At 34.9% G+C, this 20,056-nt stretch overlaps 1 protein-coding gene across 2 annotated transcripts in view; it reads left to right on the top strand.

Annotated features, from left to right (window-relative positions):
* Window positions 1-1,873: 1,873 nt before the first annotated feature.
* The window catches only part of LOC126738423 (protein lin-9 homolog), a 37,939-nt gene continuing 19,756 nt past the window's right edge, over window positions 1,874-20,056 (top strand). Inside the window, exons 1-5 of one of the 2 annotated variants that reach the window (XM_050443757.1) lie at window positions 1,874-1,980; window positions 3,281-3,588; window positions 13,911-14,186; window positions 14,277-14,564; window positions 18,241-18,521. In XM_050443757.1, coding sequence (XP_050299714.1) covers window positions 3,320-3,588; window positions 13,911-14,186; window positions 14,277-14,564; window positions 18,241-18,521 — 1,114 coding nt within the window. In that variant the 5' untranslated portion in view covers window positions 1,874-1,980; window positions 3,281-3,319. Of the gene's footprint in view, window positions 1,981-2,769; window positions 2,966-3,280; window positions 3,589-13,910; window positions 14,187-14,276; window positions 14,565-18,240; window positions 18,522-20,056 lie in introns of those variants that run through there. The other variant, XM_050443756.1, reaches the window with a different exon arrangement.

The raw sequence follows: 20,056 nt of genomic DNA, 5'->3' as shown, positions 1-20,056 counted from the left end.
GGCCGCCTTGTAGATCTCAGCTGGTAAGCCGTCGGGCCCCGCAGCTTTATTATTTTTTAATTTTTTGATAACTGATCGAATTTCTTCCACAGATATTGGACCATCCAGTTCGTGTGCCGTTTCATATTGTGGAATCATGTCTATCACTTTGAGGTCAACTTCGTTTGATTGATTAAGTACTGTGCAATAGTGTTCCCTCCATCTTAGCATGATATCTTTTATGTCCTTAAGAGTATTGCCGTGCATGTCTTTTACTGGGCATATATTTCGGCGGGAAGGACCGTACACTTCTTTTAGAGCTTGAAGAAACTTTTTGTAGTCTCGGTCATCTGCGAACTGCTGTATTTCGCGCGCCTTGTTTGGCCACCAGTTGTTCTTTAGCATTCGCGTTTTCTTTCGGAGTTCGTTTTTAGTACCTCTAAGCTTTGTTTGCGCAGCTATGTCCTGAGGATTGCTAAGAGCGTTTTCCTGAGCTACGTACTTACGTTCCAATAGAGGTTTTATCAGGAGTTCATTCTCTTTGAACCAGTCTGGCTGATGATTGCGCGGCATGGTTCTCAGAATTGAGCTGCTAATGTCCATTAGATTTTGTTTAACTAAAGCCCAGTGTTCTTCTAGATCTTGTGGGAAATTTCGCTACGAAAAAGTTTTTCTAGGCAAAGCTTTTCGTTGACCTTCTTACTGTTGCCACGCCTATACCTTCGATTTAAGTTGATTTTTAAGTTAGCCAGGACCAGGCGGTGGTCCGTCCAGCACTCTACGTCAACTCTGGCTTTAGTAACTTGCACTTCGTTCAGATTTTTCTGGCGTACTATTATGTAGTCCAGCATATGCCAGTGTCCCGACCGAGGGTGACACCAAGTACCTTTGAATTTATCATCCATTTGAAATAAGGTATTTGTTATGGCTAAGTCATGTTCTGTGCACAGTTCCAATAGCAACTCTCCGTTTGAATTTGCTTTTCCGATTCCGTGGGCACCGACAACCTTTGGCCATATATCAGCTGCTTTACCAACCCTGGCATTGAAATCTCCCAAGAGAATAACATGTTCTTTCCTTGGTATTCTTTCTAAGATGTTGTTAAGTTCTTCATAAAATACTTCCTTTATTTCAAGGTCTGCGTCCAGTGTTGGTGCATAAGCCGATATGATGGTAACATAATTACCATTGGCCACTTGGTATTTGAACAGCATAAGTCTTTCGGAGATGCCATAAGGCGCGAAGCCTACTCCGTGTAGCCTTCTACCATCCTCTGGATAACCTCTCCAGAAAAAAGTATAGTTCTGTTTGGTTAAAGAACCTTCACCGAGTAGATGGGTCTCAGAAAGGGCGGCTATGTCCACATTAAGGCGGTTTTCGTTCGATCAGGCACCCTTCCCCGGAGATCCGAGTGGGAGGGTATTTTACCTCCGGATTGTTTTGTCCTGTTCCAACGATTCATCTTCAAATGTAGGCTGCGACTGTGGTATTGACGGAAACAACCAGATCAGGGTCGCCTGCTGCCCAGTTGCTATCGCATAAAGGAGGTCTATGGCACAGACGGTCTGCGACGATAGTTCCTTCCCAATCAGGACGCGATGAGAGTCATTTCCTACTCTCTCCTTGAGGACGATGATGGTGGATTGTCCTAAGGTATTCTGCTTATACCAGCAGAGACTAGGTTATGCGCGCTGACATACCGTGAATCCTGTTATGACCTTATCAATTTTTCTTTCTTCAACTTACACGATCAGTGACCTTAAATCTTAACGTCACTACTTTGGCGCCATCTGTACGTTGTAAATCTTACCATCCAGGTTTTTCCCTGAGGGCGAAAAGTTTGTTTATACGATTCATTTACACATTATTTAAATATTAATTACTTTTATGTACAAATTCTATCAGGCTACAGTCGTAGTTTCTTTTCTGTAGCTGCAGTTTTAAATTTCGAAACTATTGTCGTGTATATTAAAATCGGTGAGTGCATATTTAAAACTCGAGGTAAGTTTTATTGCTATAGTTGAGGTCCATATTAAAATTCCACAATTTGTCGCTCTTTAACCTTTTACCGGTTTTCTTTTATAAAATTTGGCGCCTTTTGGCCCATATCCAAATCCGCCTCCAACGGAGTAGTTCGATCAGGTGCGTTTGAATTAATGTACGCAAGCGCCTTATCACCTGTCACTCCTGGACCAGGTCCTTACCAAAACGAATAGGCCTAAAAATCATCCAATCAGATTAAGTTGCACACAAGCGCATTTTTACGAACTGTTTACGGATTATTTTGATGCAATTACAGCTGTTACTATTTTTATTAGACCAATCTGATACTAATTATTTATCAAAGAGATAAGCGCGACCCTTGTATTTATTCTTAGAAATTAGAAAAATATTTATAATAATCGATTTGAATAATTAGGTTTGGCTTGTGCGGCGTTGCCCAAAGTCACATGGTCAACGCCCTTTTCATGTATTTTAACCGTTTTAAACTTAATTAAAAGTCCAAATAAAGCGGCTAAGTCTATTAATATTAGGAATATAAAGTTTAATTACCGCAGAAAGTAGTTTCATTATAGAACTATTTAAAATAGGAGCCAGGAATACATGTGGCAACAGGGCGGCCATTTGAAATCAAATGTTTCGCTTCGCGTTTGTTTCGGGGAGTGACGCTTGCGCACCGCGCCTTAAAATTAAAAAATCGCACAACTTTCCAGGACTTTTTCTGGCTCAAATCGCTTGAAACTTCTGTCAAATAATTCGTACATAGGATAACGTAATTTACCCTTTAAGTTTCCTCTAAATTCATCGAGTGTTTGGTAGTTAAATTTTAAATTAATCGAAGTAGGTTGAGGGGGCGCACGCGCCGCCATTACCCATAACCCCAACCGATCTACGTTAATATGGCGGACGAAAACAAATCCGCTGAACTTTAGTTGGAATATTTGAAAATTCTCGTTTAAAATCGCGACGCGCCCTTTAAAAACCGGTAAGTTTCGAAATTCGTAATACGAAGAACCTCAGGGGCGGTTTTTCCGGGGCCCTGCCCCCCCTGGGTAGTCAAAAATGTGTTTCTATTCCATCAGCCTTCTATATTTAAATTTGAAAATGGTGGTGGGCCAAATTTCAAATTTTTGTGCTAAAACTGTTTTTTGAATTCACCTCATGGGGTTCGACGACTATGCCCTCATAATACACAATCGCTTTATTACTTTAAACACCTCATTGCCGTTCACCCTTATAAGCCAAGCATCACCCAATGTTTATATAAATATTTGCTAACAAACTGAGAGGTTATTTTCAGCTGATTTGAAACTGTTATAAGACTGTAACACAGTTCAGGATGACGAACAATTTGAAAATAAAGGAGGAGTTGATGGAGGATGATGATATGGAGCAAATAGAGGGTGAATCTGATGAGATGCAAGTGGATGATCCGAACACTTTAGGGCCCGCTGCTTTGGGATTGAGGAGGGTTGGGGCTGCGCCTCCACCTAAACCCTCACCGACTCAGCCTACACAGGTACTAAATGCTCGAGGAATGCCCGCAAGGATTAGGAAGAAGAACAAATTGTTTTTCGATGATGATATTGTTAATACGCCTCATCACAGGTAAGATTCTGTTTGGGTCTTAGTTATTTGATTTTTAAGTCTAACCTAAGTTTATAGTCTGTTATTAATAATTTAGAATGGAAACAGTTGAAATTTGTGCAATTTTTGGATGGTTTAATAGTCAACAAAATTAAACTTAACCTAACTAAAACAGGACATCGCATAAACTTAGCACAGAAAAACATTTAAAGCTGATCATGACTGAAATCAGAGTCTGTATGTGCCATAAAGATTATAGAAGATCAGTGACATGCTTGTAGACTGTTTTTTTTTAAGTTAATTATGTATTTTAACTAGGTAGCTCAGAATCAGATATGTAATAATAATAATAAAATAATGTTTATTTCAAAGTCAATTTTACAAAGCCACTTTGTAGGCAAAATAATAGAGGTGGAGGTGACCATTAGCCTATCTTCAGACTAAGGAGAATTATGACTCTCCTTTTGAGAATTTAAAGGCTGCTCTGGAGCAAATGTCTTTGCGGTAGAACATTTTGATGTTTCATTTTTTTTTTCCATGTTTTTAAGACCATCCATCTAAATATAGTTCTATGGATAATAAGTAAAGTATTAAGTCTATCTGTAATAAGGTTTTCCTTAAATATTATGATAAGCCAGGTTTTATTACATAAAACAGAAAATCAGTTAAGGGAGGATGTACCCTTGTTTATCCCAAATGTCATGTTTTCATAGATTGCTTTCAAAAAGAGGTGGTACTAGTATATTAATATGTATATATGTATGGAACTTTTGAACCATTTCAAAAACACAAGAAATGCTCTGCACAATAGAAAGTAGCTCTGCAGCGGAGAGGATGCTCTCTGTCAGAATCATATTTATTATGTGGGACCAAATATATCTAATGATCACTGAATTAACGTTTTAGACCAATCAGTATTAATATAATTAATATAAAAAAAGAAATAAATAAATGTATAATTTATTTATTTATTTATAAGCAGTAATGCAAAAAATACAAGGTGAATTGATATTAAACAAACTTATAAACTTATTCTATTAAATTTAAATTAATATACATGTTTTTTAAATATATTTTGACCCAAGATAAGCCCTTTATAGTGACAATTAAATTAATTAAGAGAATTACAGAAGTGTTTGTATACAATCAGCCATTCCGAAGCTCCTGGACAGTCTTATCTATGATCAATTATATTTTTATTGTAAAGAGTTGTTACTTAGCGAACAACATGGATTTATTTCTGGAAAGTCTGCTGTGACTAATTTGTTAGTGTTTCAGCAGAATCTGTTGGATGCCTTGGAGAGGGGATGTCAGATGGATGTTATCTACACGGACTTCTCCAAGGCGTTCGACAGAGTTGACCATAGTATTTTGGCAAAAAAGTTGGATATTTTTGGATTTTCTAATCTTATGGTGAATTGGTTTGTAAATTCCCTGTCAGGGAGGACCCAGCAGGCACGAACAGGTAATGCAAGATCAAGCTATATTAATGTCACTTCAGGTGTTTCACAAGGTGGGCACTGTTCACCTTTGCTCTTTAATATTTTTGTGAATGATATTGGTGCCTGTTTTGAGAACAGTGACTTCCTTTTATTTGCTGACGATTTGAAGTTTCTTAGAGAGATTTTATCAATACTTGATCAGATTTTGTTGCAAAATGATTTGGATAGATTGAATGAGTGGTGTGTTAACAACAATTTGTTTTTGAATGTAAGCAAATGCAATTATATGTAAGTTTTCTCAAGCGAACTAAAAAGGTTGTCACTTCATATAACATTCAAGGAAGTACACTTCAATATTGCAGCATAGTTAAAGATCTTGGTATCTCGTTTGATGTTCATTTAAACTTTAATGCACACATAAACAATATTGTTCTCAAATCCTCTAAGAATCTGGGTTTTGTACTAAGGAACTGTAAAGCATTTTCAATAGAGACCTGTAAGAGGTTATACATGTCATTGGTTGTTTCATTGCTGGAATATGGCTCAGTGATATGGTCGCCCTTTTACATGAATAATTGCTTGTCCTTGGAAAGAGTTCAGAACAAATTTATTAGGTTTTGTCTCTATAAACTTCGAATAAGAATTCCGGATGATCATGTTTATGATATTGTTTTAGAAATGCCTGATATGAAGACATTGAGACAAAGACGGATATATGCAGATTTAATTTTTTTGTATAAATTATTGAATGGTCAGATAATTTGTCCAGAACTTCTGATGACAATACAATTTAATATTCCATCTAGGAATTTAAGGCAGTATCGTGTCTTTTCATTACCATTTCATAGCGCCAATTATGCATTACATGCTCCTATTGAAAGAACTCTAAGAATTGTCAATACTAGGGAGGTTGAAATTTTGGGCATTTCCTTATATAGATTTAAGAGTCAAATAAGAGAAATTGTTTATTTTTTTTTTTTTTTTTTTTTTTAGTGCAATACTGAATATTATACTTTAGTAGGGTATGTTTTTAGTATTTTTAGAATTCTGTTATATTGATTTAAGTTATAAAACTATTTTCGGTATTTTACATTTATAAGTAGGCTTTATTACTGCTTAATAGTTAGTATTTTACTGTTAAGTATGGTTAGGTTCAATTGATTTTGTATTTAATTTACTGTTGTAATGGGGTTGATCCCGTAAAATGAATAAATAAATAATTGCATACTACATGCACAATTGCATCTAACATGCTGTGTGCGCACTATTTACATTATATACATACAGTAGACTCGCGTTATACTGAACACACTGTCTAGTGAACTATTCTAAATAGTGAATAGACATTTTTTCCTTAATGTATTCTGTCAAGTGAACAAATTGATTCTCAAAATAGTAAACCCAATAGTTTTATTAGGTAAACAAACAAGTTAAGACAAGAAAAATATATTAAAAGGTTTGTTTCTTTTCGGGCAATTAGTTTTCTTTAGTATTTGGGTGCAGTAGGTCGCGTCACGCCGCCAGAATAATTATGGCAAAAATTAGAAAGCATTTAACCCTAAGAGATAAAGCCAAAATATTAGAAGAATTAAAGAAAGGTGTCGGAGTGACCGTTTTGTCTAGACAATATGGTGTTGCTAAATCCACTATATGCGCGATTCGTCACAGAAGGATAAAAATTTTGGAACGAGTCAACAGTACTTTCACAGGACCTGGAAAAGCGAAAACTTTGAGACAATCAGAGTGTCCTAGAATGGAAAAAGCTTTATATAAGTGGTTCTTAAAAACAAGGGAGAGAAATTTTCCGGTAACTGGTTTAATGATCCAAGAGAAGGCCAAGTTACTTCACAGTCAATACAAGGAATCTCCTTCTTTTAATGCGAGCAGTGGTTGGATGCAAAAGTATAAAAAACGCTTTGGAATACGCTTCCTAACAATTTCAAGAGAAAAATTATCGTCAGACCCCGAGCTTGTTGATCCTTTTAAAAGAACTTTACGCCTAAAAATAAATGAGCTTCAGTAGTGTTGTGAGCAATGGAACGTTCCCGTTTATTCTCGAAGAACGTTCGCGAACGTTCACGACTTTTTTCGTGAAGTTTATTCTCAAGAGCACGAATGAGCATGAATCCGAACGTTCCCCAAAAATGTGAACGTTCCCATAGCGTTAACGTTTGGTGTCGGTTTTCGGCAGTAACGGTCCTTTAGCAACCAGACGTGGCAACACCGGAAGCGAGCGCGAGGAGGGAGAGGATAGTTCGGAGGAGAGTTCCTAAATAGGTTGTTTGAAAGTTTAACTTAATAAATAGAACATAAATAAACACAAACATTTTTAATTTCAGATATTTTCCTAATATGTTTCCTTTGCATTTTTTTCATTTATGCTCGTATATGCTGAACGTTCTCGAAAAATAAATTCTCGAGCATTTTACAACACTAAGCTTCAGCTAACAAAAGAACAGATTTACAATGCTGATGAAACTGGTTTGTATTGGAAACTTCTGCCCGGAAAGACATATGTAGCTCGCGAAGAAAAAACTGCACCAGGTAGGAAAACCGAGAAACAAAGAGTGACTTTTCTAGCATGCACAAACGCGGCAGGTACTCACAAAGTTAAACCATTAATTATTGGGAAAGCAAAAAATCCACGTTCGTTTTGAAATTTTAACTGTCTCGTCCATTATAGAAACTCCAAAACTGCTTGGATGACGGCAGCAATTTTCAAAGAATGGTTTCACCGAATGTTTATTCCTGAGGTAAGTTTTGTCATAGGAAGACGTTTTAAATTTTACCATCTTTGTATCTCGAGAATTAGAAAAAATGGTTTCAGTCCTTTTGGACTACGATTTTTACAAATTTACGCCCTTTTTTTATTCCTTTTAAGAATTTAAACTGCACATTATTCTAGCATTTGTTCTTGTCTTAGGTTACGGAATTCCTACAGAGTCAAAACCTTCCAGTTAAAGCCATGCTTTTGTTGGACAACGCAGCAAGCCATCCACCTGCAGAACAGCTAAGAAGTGATGATGGTTCCATTTTCACTGTTTATATGCCACCTAACGTTACTCCGCTAATCCAGCCAATGGACCAAAACGCTATTCGTCTGACAAAACTATTTTATCGAAAAAAATTGTTATCACAAATTATTGGAACTAACCAGGATATCGGAGATGCTCTAAAACATATTTCGTTAAAGGACGCCATTCTAAATTTGGCTTTGGCGTGGAGAAATTTAAGGCCTGAAGTTATAGAAAAATGCTGGCATAATTTACTTTCACCATTAGGCGACGAAGTTGACGGATGAGGATAAGATAACATCCCCTTAAGTGTTTTACGGAGCCGAATAAGAAATGAAGACATTGACACAGTGAGATCAGAAATCATTACTTTATTGCAGACTTTTAATCCAGAAGTTCATATTCAACCTATTGATGTAGACGATTGGAATAAAGATAACTTACCTGACACAAAAGAAACTAATGACCAAAGTGGAAGTGATGGAAAGATGATGGAGTACAAGAAGAAATGGTAGTAAATAAGGAACGAGTGACAACAAATTCGGCAATAAAGTCGATTAACAACATCCTCCAATGGGCCGAAGAAAATGAAGATAAAGTGGAATATTCCAGTATACTCGTTTTACAAAACTTAAGGAATACGATGGTGCAAAACAAAAATTACTACATTTTTTGAAAAAATAGATTAGATTGCCGTTTTTTTATTTTATTTTTAAATAACATATGTAATATTTTTTCTGTTTCGCATTAATAAAGTTAGTTTTCTAAAGACAAACGTTGCTTTAATACGTACATTAAAAAAAAATTTGATAGAGTCCACAAATCGATATAGTGAACTGGATGTGCCTTAATTAGTTAACTATATCGCGAGTCTACTGTATATATATAATTTTAATTTAGGTCAAGTATATAACTACAGACAGTACCATCCCATTTTATTATTGAGACTAAACATACAGAGTATACTGTATGTTTAGGGTTTTGCCAAGCAACCTGGTCTTTAGCTACAACTCTATTATTATATCCATGGGTAATATTTTCTCTGTAGAATGCTGTCTTTAGCATAAATTTTACTATAGCTTTAATGTGTAATTGCCTAATATCAAATCAATCACTTTCTTTGTATACTAGTTCAGTCGGATACTTTTTATTCTTATTTCATGTTATTTTTATAATTCATTTTGAGCAATTTCAGATTTTTTTTTAATCATTTCATCTGCATCACCCTAAAAAACAATGCCATAATTTATAATAGATTCTACTGAGTTCATAGAATTTAAAGAATAATTTTGCTAGTTACATTTTTTACTTGTTCTTTCCATGTTAAGGTTTCATCAATAAACACTCCCAAATATTTAAGAGAATCTATTCTCTCAATGTAGCTAACACATGCATAGTCACAATGAATTCTCCAAAGGCCTCTATGCATGGTAAGGGTCCTAAAGTTAGGAAGCGATCATGTAGAAAGTGAGGGCAATAAATTAAGATTTTTCTACATTCAAGGAAAGCAAACTGTGTTTACTTCTTATTACATTATTACAGGTGAATTATCAGCAAAACAAAATACTCTACCTAATGGTGATTCCATCAATATACATTATATTAAAAAGTATGGTAGAGAGAACTGTACCCTGAGGCTCACTCTCCGTTCCTTACTAATTATATTAGCCAATTTTGTTTTTATTTTTCTGTGCAACTAGGATCTAATAAAATCCTTGAGATGTCATCTAAACGGTCAAGTAAAACCTGATGTGCCACAGTATCAAGTGCCTTTTGCATATTCAGAAAGATGTCAGTTACCTTTTTGTCCACATCTATAGATTCAGAAACTTTACACAAAGCATGGTGTAAAACTTAAAATGTATCCTAGTCTTCCGAATGCTGCCCAGCTAAGTCTTGTTCTCCGGGATATTTCGGCTGTTTGGTTTTGTTTTTCCAGTCTGACAGCGTGGCCCAGGTATATGTATTCCTCGACGTTTTCGAGACCGTGGCCTTCTATAGTTATTACTGTTTGTTCGTTGGTTATTATTTTGGTTTTGTTTAGATTCATCTTGAGTCCGATTTGTTTTGATGTTTCTTGCAGTTCTTCCAACATATCTTTTAGCTCCTTGATGTCATCACTAATGACAACAATATCATCAGCAAATCGAAGGTGACTTAGTCGAGCTCCATCTACATTGATACCTTTATTTCCCCATGGCAGCTTTTTAAACGAGCTTTCCAGTGCCATCGTGAAGAGCTTAGGGGATATGGTATCTCCTTGGCGGACCCCCTTTTCTATCTTGATCATGGTCACTGTAGTGTTGCGTTGTCGTAGATGTGTTCGTTATAAGTTTGGAGTATCTTGTGTCAATTCTTGCCTCGTCCATTGCGTTCAGGACAGCCCAGGTCTCGACAGAATCGAATGCCTTCTCGTAATCGACGAACGCCATGTGCAGAGTTATGTTATACTCGGAGCATTTCTCTATTAGAGTACGGACGGTTTGTAGATGGTTATTTGTACTAAATTCCTTCCTGAATCCTGCTTGCTCGACTAGTTGATAGAAGTCAAGTTTATTTGTCAGCCGGTTGGTCAAAACTTTTGAGAAGCTTGTACAAGTGTGAAAGAAGACTGACCGGTCGATAGTTTGCAATATTGGTGTTGTCCCCTTTTTTGAAGATTAAAACAACCTCGGCATTTTGCCAAGATTCCGGTATTTGTTCTTCGCTAATACATTTGTTTAAAAGGAGACAAGGGGCATGCTCAAGCGCTGCTCCTCTCATTTTTAGCATCTCAGCGGTAACGCGGTCTTCTCCAGGTGCGTTCCTATTTTTTATTTGTTTCAGGGCCTTTCTTAGTTCGCTTCTGTTTACTTCTGGTATATCTTCGGATCCAACGTTCCGAATTTTTTGCCAGGCGATGTTTGGTTTAGGCAGGGTTGATGTATACAAGTCCTTGTAGAAGTCTTGAATGACATTTATTACACCTTGTCTATCTGTAACCGTTTCCCCATTTTTATTTTTTATTTTAAAAAGTGTTTTCCTTCCTCCAGACATATTTGACCTGAGTACTTTCATGTTTGAGTTTTTTTCAATGGCTCTTTCTATTAGCTGATTATTATGAGATCTTAGGTCTTTTCGACATTCTGTGTTTATTGTTACATATCTCCATGTATTCATTTGAGTCTCTGGCAGTTCTTTTCCTTTGGTCTATTAGCTTCAGTGTGTTTGGGCTTAGTTTGGATGGTTTTTTTACTTTGTACTTACAGCAAATTTTCTTTGTTGCTACCTGGATACTGCTCGTTATGGTTGTTGATAGCTCGTCCAGTTCCATTTTCTTCAGGTAATTTAAGTTGTGCAGTTTGGCTTCTAGAATAGTTTGGTATTCGTCTACCTTTGACATCAATGTTTCAGTGGTCGGATAGTTTCCTTTTTGAACCATCTTTTTCCTTTAAGCTTTAGTGTTGATTAGCAATCTTGTTCGGACCAATCGGTGGTCGCTGCCTGTATCGAAAGAGTTTAAGACAGACACATCTTGGCATATGTCTCGTCTGTTGGAAATTATATAGTCTATTTCGTTTTTTATTTGTCCGTCCGGGCTTCTCCAAGTCCACTTTCCCTGGGGGGGGGGTTTTTTGTAAAAGGTGTTCAAACAGTATAGATTTTGATGTTGGAGGTATTCTAGTAGCATTTCTCCTCTGTCATTTCGGTTTCCTATACTATACGATCCTATATTTGGTGGATCGTCTTCGTTTTTCCGGCCGATTTTCGCGTTAAAATCTCCCATAATGATTTGAAACTTGGCGTTTTCCGACCTTTGAGCTGTCTCGATGTTTCATAAAATTGTTCGACTTCTTGGTCTGAAGAGGAGCTTGTGGGGGCGTATACTTGGATTACTTGCATGGAGCATCTTTTATTGATCTTTAATATAATGTATATTACTCTGTTTGAAGCAGCCTCCGTTTTAGTGACTAGGTGTTTTAGTTTTTTGTTTATCATGATCGCCACTCCACCAATATGTGAGTTTTTGTCAGCGTTCTTCTGATATAATAGGTGTCCAGACGTAAGGGTGGTCAGACTCTCTCCGTGACGTCTAGTTTCACTTAGGCCAATTATATCCCATTTGATATGCTCTAGTTCGTTTTCCAGGATCTCAAGGTGTTCCTTTGATCTCATAGTGCGGGTATTATACGTAGCAATTTTGATTTCGATCCTTGAAGCGGGGTTGATGTTTGGGTTTATTGAGTTTTTGCCTCCCCCAGAATCCATGAGGCAACCTGACTTATCAGTGCGAGATTCTGAGTTTTTCACTCTACTCGCCTGGGGTATATCTGTTTTAGAACTCAACATTGGAAGGGTTTTGGCATTAAAAGGCCACGCTTGCCTAGCGGGTTGGCCAGGGACGCGCCCTCTAGGGGTTACAGGTTCCCCCGAGGACTTATAGGTTTCTAGAATTTTACTTAATGCTTTATAATACTGAATTTGCAGAGTCATTTTTTTTATAGATATTCCACTCATACAAAAACATAATTTAAAGTTTTTTTCTTTTCTAAAGTCCTTTACCTTTTCAAATAAGTTTCTTTTGGTAATGGGTAAATCATCGTTTAAATATGATCTATTGTTTTTATCCGTTAGTTTATAAACGAGATCATACTTCCTAAGCTTCAGCCTTTTTCTTTTTTTAATTTTACCAAAAATACATTTCTTCATTTCTCGGTCCGTGAATTTGGCTAAAATAGGATCATTGCCAGCTTGTCCCAACCTAAAGCTTACTAAACAATTTATGTGTTCTTGAATATTCATTGCAGGTAATATTTGGTGCACTACAGGAATTATACATATAATAGCTTATTTAATTTAATTAATATGACTAGTTATGACTAGAAAGAGCTAAACTTTATTTATTGTTTTGTTTTTGAGTGATATTTTTTTGGTTAATTTCTAAACGATTATTATTATTATTATTAACTAACCTCAATTGATTAAGTTATTAAATGTAATGTTTAAAAGGTGCACACACAGTAATTTAATAAATATAGAACAAATTGTAAATGATAAAATCTCTCCATAATCTTTTAATACGTCGCTCTTGCCCTTTACAATTTCTTTTTTATGGTACTGATCCAGTGCTTTTCTTCTTCAGAACGTACTAATCATTATTTTAACCGCGGCATCTAATATGTTATCCATGAACCTTCTACTTTCTTCCTCTTGCTTTTACCAAAAAATTTTAGTAACATGCCATCCGGTACCATGGTACTTTTAAGACTTCTCCACATTGATGTCACCTCGGTTTGAGTTTAGTATGTTTTTTTAGTATACTATTCGGTTGTTGTCAACAACATAATCTAAACAAATAAATTTAAAAAATAATATTAATAAATAGAGGGTTTTTTGACATGGAATCCTGATGCATATAACTGATACTAATTTTAAACTTTTGTAAGTATGCCTTGTATTAATTTTAAGTTTTTTTCTGTGTCAGTTTGTCTTTTTATTTCTTTGTTGATAATTTCCTTTTAGTATCCCCTAATGATGGACACCGCCGTGTCCGAAACACGTCGGGAATTTTAAAAATCTGACTCTTGTTTAATAAATAAATGGAGGGAGACTGTAGGATTTTCATTTTACGTTAGTAATTTATTTGTGAATATGTTTATTTAACTTGTAATACTACTATTTATTTAATTTATGAGTATAGGTTACTATGATTGTAGATTGTAATGCTATTTATTCCTAATAAATTATTATTATTATATATGACACTATTTGGTAAGAAATATTCTTTCTTTCACTAAAACGCAGAAACATTCCAATAATTTCACACTTCCTATTTCGATTACAAAATGTGACATTTCAGGAACATCCCCTCGAAGTTTCAATATAAATCAACATCTTTTTTTTTTAGGGTATCAAGTGGTAAGAAACAAAAACCGACCCCCACAAAAAGAACACCGAAAACAAACAACACATTGGACAGTCACACCAGCGCAAATAAAACACCCACAAATAAAAAAACGTTTTCAAGAAACTCGGCACCGGCTACTCCAGTAACTCCGGCCAGAGTAAACTCGCCCGACCGAAGAATCGGCCAGAAAATCGGGATGCGATTGAGGAATTTACTGAAGTTACCTAAGGCACACAAATGGGTCTGCTACGAGTGGTTTTACAGCAATATCGATAAGTAAGTTTAACTCGCATTGATAATTATGAACTCCTAATAATAATAATAATGTTACATAAACTGTGTATTTATGCAGATTTTCTCTTAAAGATGTTTATTTTCCGGGGAAAATGATTTTCAAATTTGCCTAAAAGAGTCATTTCCCGAGTTAAAAACGCGGGAACTGACCAGGACTGAATGGACGAAAATCAGAAGGATGATGGGTAAACCGAGGAGGTGCTCGCAGGCGTTTTTCGACGAGGAACGACTGGAATTGGAAAAGAAACGGAAGAAGGTGCGCGCGTTGCAACAGAGAAAAATGACCGATTTGGCTAATTTTAAGGATTTACCGGGTGAAATTCCGATGCAGTTGGTCATAGGCACCAAAGTCACCGCAAGGTAAGGGTTTGACGTACTTTTATACTATATTAAATTTATTACAGTAAATGATGGACCAGTATAAAGAAAATAACTCTTGTTGTTTTCTCTCACTTATGGTTAAATGGGAAATTGCCTTATTTTTTAAATTAAGATAACTTGCATATTTTAATGGAAAACAAGGGTAATTTATGTTCATTTGAATTTTTATCTGACATTACTTTAAGACATAAATAATAAGTATTAGGGCTCCAGAGTTAGCCCGTAAAACATTTAAAAAAATCTTTACTATGTTTCATGAAAAGGGTAAGGAAAGTTAAAGAGAAGAATTATTATTGAGCGAGCGAAAATATATTACTATAAGAACCAAATCTATAAAATAATTAAAGAAGCTTCAAATGAAAAGCAAGAAATATAAGTGCTGCAAATAATCTAACTTATAAGGTCGTATTAGCTAATTATTGTAATTATTGCAACAAAACCTTCGAGGAATTGTTACTGACACTTTTTAACAACAAATGGCATGGACTTACCAGTGATAAACAAAATCAATGCAAGACTTGCCACTGTTTTATCAGTCGGGTAGATTACAGGCACATTTCCAACTCTCCGTGTCGCATTTATATGATTTCTTAAACTTTGACGTAAGTTTATTCAGTGTGATACATTTGTTAATGTTAATTGAAGTATCTTATTCAATAAAATTAAATTTACTTAAATACAATTTTGTAGAAGAAAGGACAGGGTTGTATAGTATACAGGGTGTCCATTTAATATCGCGGTGCTCGATTGCGGCTAAATCTTGAAACGGAAAAAACCTTTTATAGGGGAAATGTTAATTGAGTTAGAAGGGCAACTTTTTGAAATTAGTTTGGTTGATACAGGGTGTCCCAAAAAAGCGTGGTATATAATATATTTTTTTTTTAATTGTACCACCTACATTTTTTTCCGAAACGGGAGTCTCATATGACTCTCTCTGTTTAACCCTAATACTATTTTGCGATAAAATGTTGTAATATGCCTAGTTATTAACAATTTAAAGAAATTTTTACGAAAATCCATGTATACCTTAAATTTTAATATTTACCACCGACGTTTTTTATCTTTTTGAAAAATCAATGTAGAGTCCTTGGCTAAGTGCATTTTATCATTCGAAATGCCAAAATTTATTTTTTTTATATGGGGTGATCAAAATCGTCACTCAAATAATGGTATTTTCAATTAAATTTTGTGCTATTTTTAATAGAACATCCTGTATCTAGTAACGCGCTTTAATATAGCATTCTTTTATCTTCAATCAGATACCAACAAGTTCGCCTTTATCTCATTGACCCATTTTTTAATTCAGGCATTACAACATGTGTTTTTACTTGAGAAGGATTAAAGCATACTGGAAGTGTAGAGTACAAAAAAAGAAACTAGAACAAAAACAGTTTTAAATGAAGAAATCAAATTGGCAATGATCAAGTCGGTTGTAGAAAATCCAAAAAGTAGAGTTTTTTTTTATTTAATCAAATCAAATATGCTTTAATATTATAAACAGAACTGTCATGATCGAAGCTAGAAATAGAGATATTACAGCACAAAATATAAATGGCTAATAAAACTAATACACAGTAGTGTAAAAAAGTAGAGCAACATTTGAAAATACCTTATTTTTTCAAGCAGTGAATGTAAACCAGATGTATAATGTCTATTTCTCACCGTCCTCGAAGTCACGTTTACTCCAAGCTCTTCGGATATGCGGTGCTTTATCTTATTGGATCCCAGAAAAGGCTCATTTTTAGCAATTTTGATAATTTGTTTATCGGTATATGGAGTGGTTTTTCTACGTCTTCCTGACTTTTTCTTAACAGATAAATCGCTATTTATATGAAACTGCTTAATTATACGAGACACGATAGATCTATGTAACCTAAATGTCTTTGCAATAGCAATCTGCTTTTGACCACTTTTGTATAAATCAACAATTCTATTTTTAATATCGACAGATAAATGTTTACCGCGAGGCATCTTAAGCAGCCAAATACCGTCACCTTATCAGTTTAAACTAACACTAAGTAAAATATTTTGCATGATTTGAGAAATATTTCAAAAATGTTGCTTTACTTTTTTCCACTCTGAAGTATTCTTTTTTGTGTCGTAAGTACCATATGTTTTTATCTACAGAAATTTTATGCTAAAAGTCATCATCTAATATTTTATTTTAGCAACTTATTAAATGTTGCTCTACATTTTTCCACTGCTGTACATAGTAAAAATTATTCTAAAAAGTAAAAATGTATAATTCAAATTCAGATTTATTAATCAACTTGGTCCTGTTACAATAAGAATTAATTTATAATTTCTTATTAGTTATTAAAAGTATTTCACAATTTAACATGCACCCAAATGCGCAAACACCTGTGTGTGCATAAACTAAATTATACAAAAAAATAAAACCAGAACCTATAACTAACTTATAACCAAAACCAACATAACTTGACCTACACTATCAATAGTAGTCACAGAAAGGATGAAAAAATCAAGCCTTTATATAACCATAAAAAAAACAACTTTTTTCGTTTGAACTATTTCAAAAAATTTAAATTTTCTTTATTTAAAAACATAAATTTCCTACAGCTTTTACTAAATTGTTTAATATTGTGAGCAGCTCTCAAACTACTTGGGCGAATGTTATGAAATTTTGGAGCCAGGTATCCTAAAAATCTGTGCCCTATTGTTTTTTTAACATTTGATATCTTTAAGTGCCTGTTTACATAATTCCTGCTATCTAGTTCTCTTAAAGAATTTCCATATAGACCTTTCCAGACTCCATATCTTAGCAGTGACTTCATCAACGATTGGTAAATCAAAATCAGCAACTCTTCATTTAAAATATTTTTTAAAATATAAAAGCAATAAATAATTTTACGGATATTTTCTGTTAATTTTATAATGTGTTGGTCTCACTTTAAATGTTTTATCAACTATTATACCCAGGTATTTGGTGAATGGTTGATGTCAATTGACTAAAGTTAAATTCTATGAAAGGTGGGGCGATTAGCAGCTATAATTGAAAATACAATAAAGTTTGTTTTTTGAATGTTTCGACTTAAAGGAATCTAACCGGTTTTTAGGTACCTCTAATCAAAGCTCTGCAGTTTTTTGTGTCATGCCAAGAAGTTCCATGAAACACTGCATCCGTATCATCATATCCGGTCAATTATGAATGTTGATATTAGTCAGAGCATTAATGAATGTTATAAAAAGTATAAAAAGAGTAGACAAATCGTCCGTAGGAAAATGCCACAATAAAAGTAAATATCGCTCCCTTTGAGGTCAGTTACATCAAAAATTCACCAAAAATATTAACAACATTAATTCAAAACATTATAAAAAATGTTTTATCACAAAAATTGCTCAAAATTAAGTAAACAATAATAAACTTAAACTTTGCTATTTTGTGTCACAGTTGCCCTAGTTGTTGCGGATGGAACGTATTAACAAAATAATAATGAAAATAGAAACAGGCATAAATTTACTTCGACAAATATCTCAAGTACCTTGGAGTGTTCCTAACTCCCTTTAAAGATGTAATCCCTTAATTTTCTATATTTATGCAAATATTTCGTGGCGAAATACAAAATGTAAAACTAATGTTACCGAGCCGAAAAAAAAAGTACAAAATCCTAAATAATTAATTAATTACTTTCAGATTGAGAAAACCTTCCGATGGACTTTATACAGGGAGCATAGATGCCGTAGATCCGTCGAATAACACTTACAGGATCACATTCGAACGACAAGGATTGGGCACGCATTCGGTGCCCGATTTTGAAGTGCTCTCCCACGAGGAACCCGAAACTATAAGTTTGGCCAGTTTTCAGAACAAATTCAGGCCGAGGAATAACGGCTTGTTTTCGCTGATGACCCCCGATAAAAGTCCCATGACCGGCTGTAAAACGTTACCGTATAGGAAAGATCCTTTGCTTTCTGGTAAGAATATTAACAAAAAAAAACAAATCTCTTCTAAAGGACTTGAAAGTACTCAGCAAATTTAATTTTAGCTCTTGACGTCGCGTTTGGGCTATTCATTTTCGTGGTGTTTGTAGTAGGGGAGAGGGGCTTGAGGGCGGAAGAATATTTCCTTAGAATATTGTGAGACTAGAATCAGTAAACAAAAACTTTGTTTAAGTTCAACATATGCTTAGGGGCTAGGGGGTGTTTTCTTTACAGATATATTTACCAATTCTCTGCTCAGAAAAACAGTTACAGATAGGCGTTCCCCAAGGTACAAGACTAGAACTTATATAAATGACATTCTAAATTTTAATAACTCTTAAGGAATGCTGATCTCGTGTGCAGATGACACTGTTATAGCTGTGGTTGAGAATACATGTGATGAAACGGAAAGATTAGCAGAAACACAAATTAGAGCGATCTACTAATGGTTTAACTACAACTTACTTACATGCAATATCTCTAAAATAAAATAAATTGCCTTTTCTGCATCATAAATTGCCAACTAAAAATAAATAGTTGAGATACACGATACAAAATACCTAGGTCTGCAAATCGATCAGTTTCTCAAACGGGACTGTCATGTCAACATTTATTTGGACAAACAAGTGAGAAGTCTAATCTACAAATTGAAACAATTTAAAAAAATTCTCAATATTAAAATACTAGAATCAATTTATAAAGCTCTGGTAGAGTACTTAATTAACTATGGCCTATATGGGGTGGAGGATATGAGTGCACTTATAAAAGATGATTAAGTTCCAGAAACTCAAAAATAGTTATAAATAAAATTAAGTAATTCACAGGAAATCATAATTTCCCTACGTCATAATTATTTAAAGTAACTTCCCTACTGCATTTTCACTATATATTCTATCAGCTAAAGAATACATACTTAAAGGGAATTTTAGTTACAGGGTATCGGACCTAGGCAGACCAAATCTTAGGTTGAACTCACTTTGAAAAACATCACGGTACATGTGAAGTGCTGAAGTGAAAAGCTGCCACATTTTCTTGATACTCAGGTCAGGATTCAAACATTCCTTTTTGCTCATATTTCTGAACTTTTGTTTCATCAGGGATCCTAGTATGATTTCCATGCGCGCCTCTGCCATCGTTCAAGGGCATGGTGAACTTTATTTTGTCAACGAGAATCTGTAGGCGTCGAGGTGTAACCTTCATCTTTCTTTGGGACATAATATTGAACTGGACAATGTCTAGTAGAGATGTTTTCATTCACTCGACGGCGATTTATATCCCCTACCTTGATGCAAGAAGCAAGAAACCTTGTTTGTTGATTATAGTCCATACTGTAGAAGTCCCTAAATAATTTTAGCATTTCTTCATGGGCAACCAATCCACACTTCTATTGACACTTGCTATTCTACTCTAAAACAGCAAAATAACTAACCTGTAAAACTGTAACGCACATCGAAAATGTTGTGACTTAGCTCTTCAGGTGGTAATTTTCCAGGCACTGGCCGCCTTCTTTTGGATATATATGGATTTCC

The sequence above is a fragment of the Anthonomus grandis genome, chromosome 7 (assembly GCF_022605725.1).
Source record: "Anthonomus grandis grandis chromosome 7, icAntGran1.3, whole genome shotgun sequence".
Lineage (NCBI taxonomy): Eukaryota > Metazoa > Arthropoda > Insecta > Coleoptera > Curculionidae > Anthonomus > Anthonomus grandis.
Note: the sequence above shows the minus strand (reverse complement) of the source record. Positions and strands in the feature narration are given on the sequence as shown.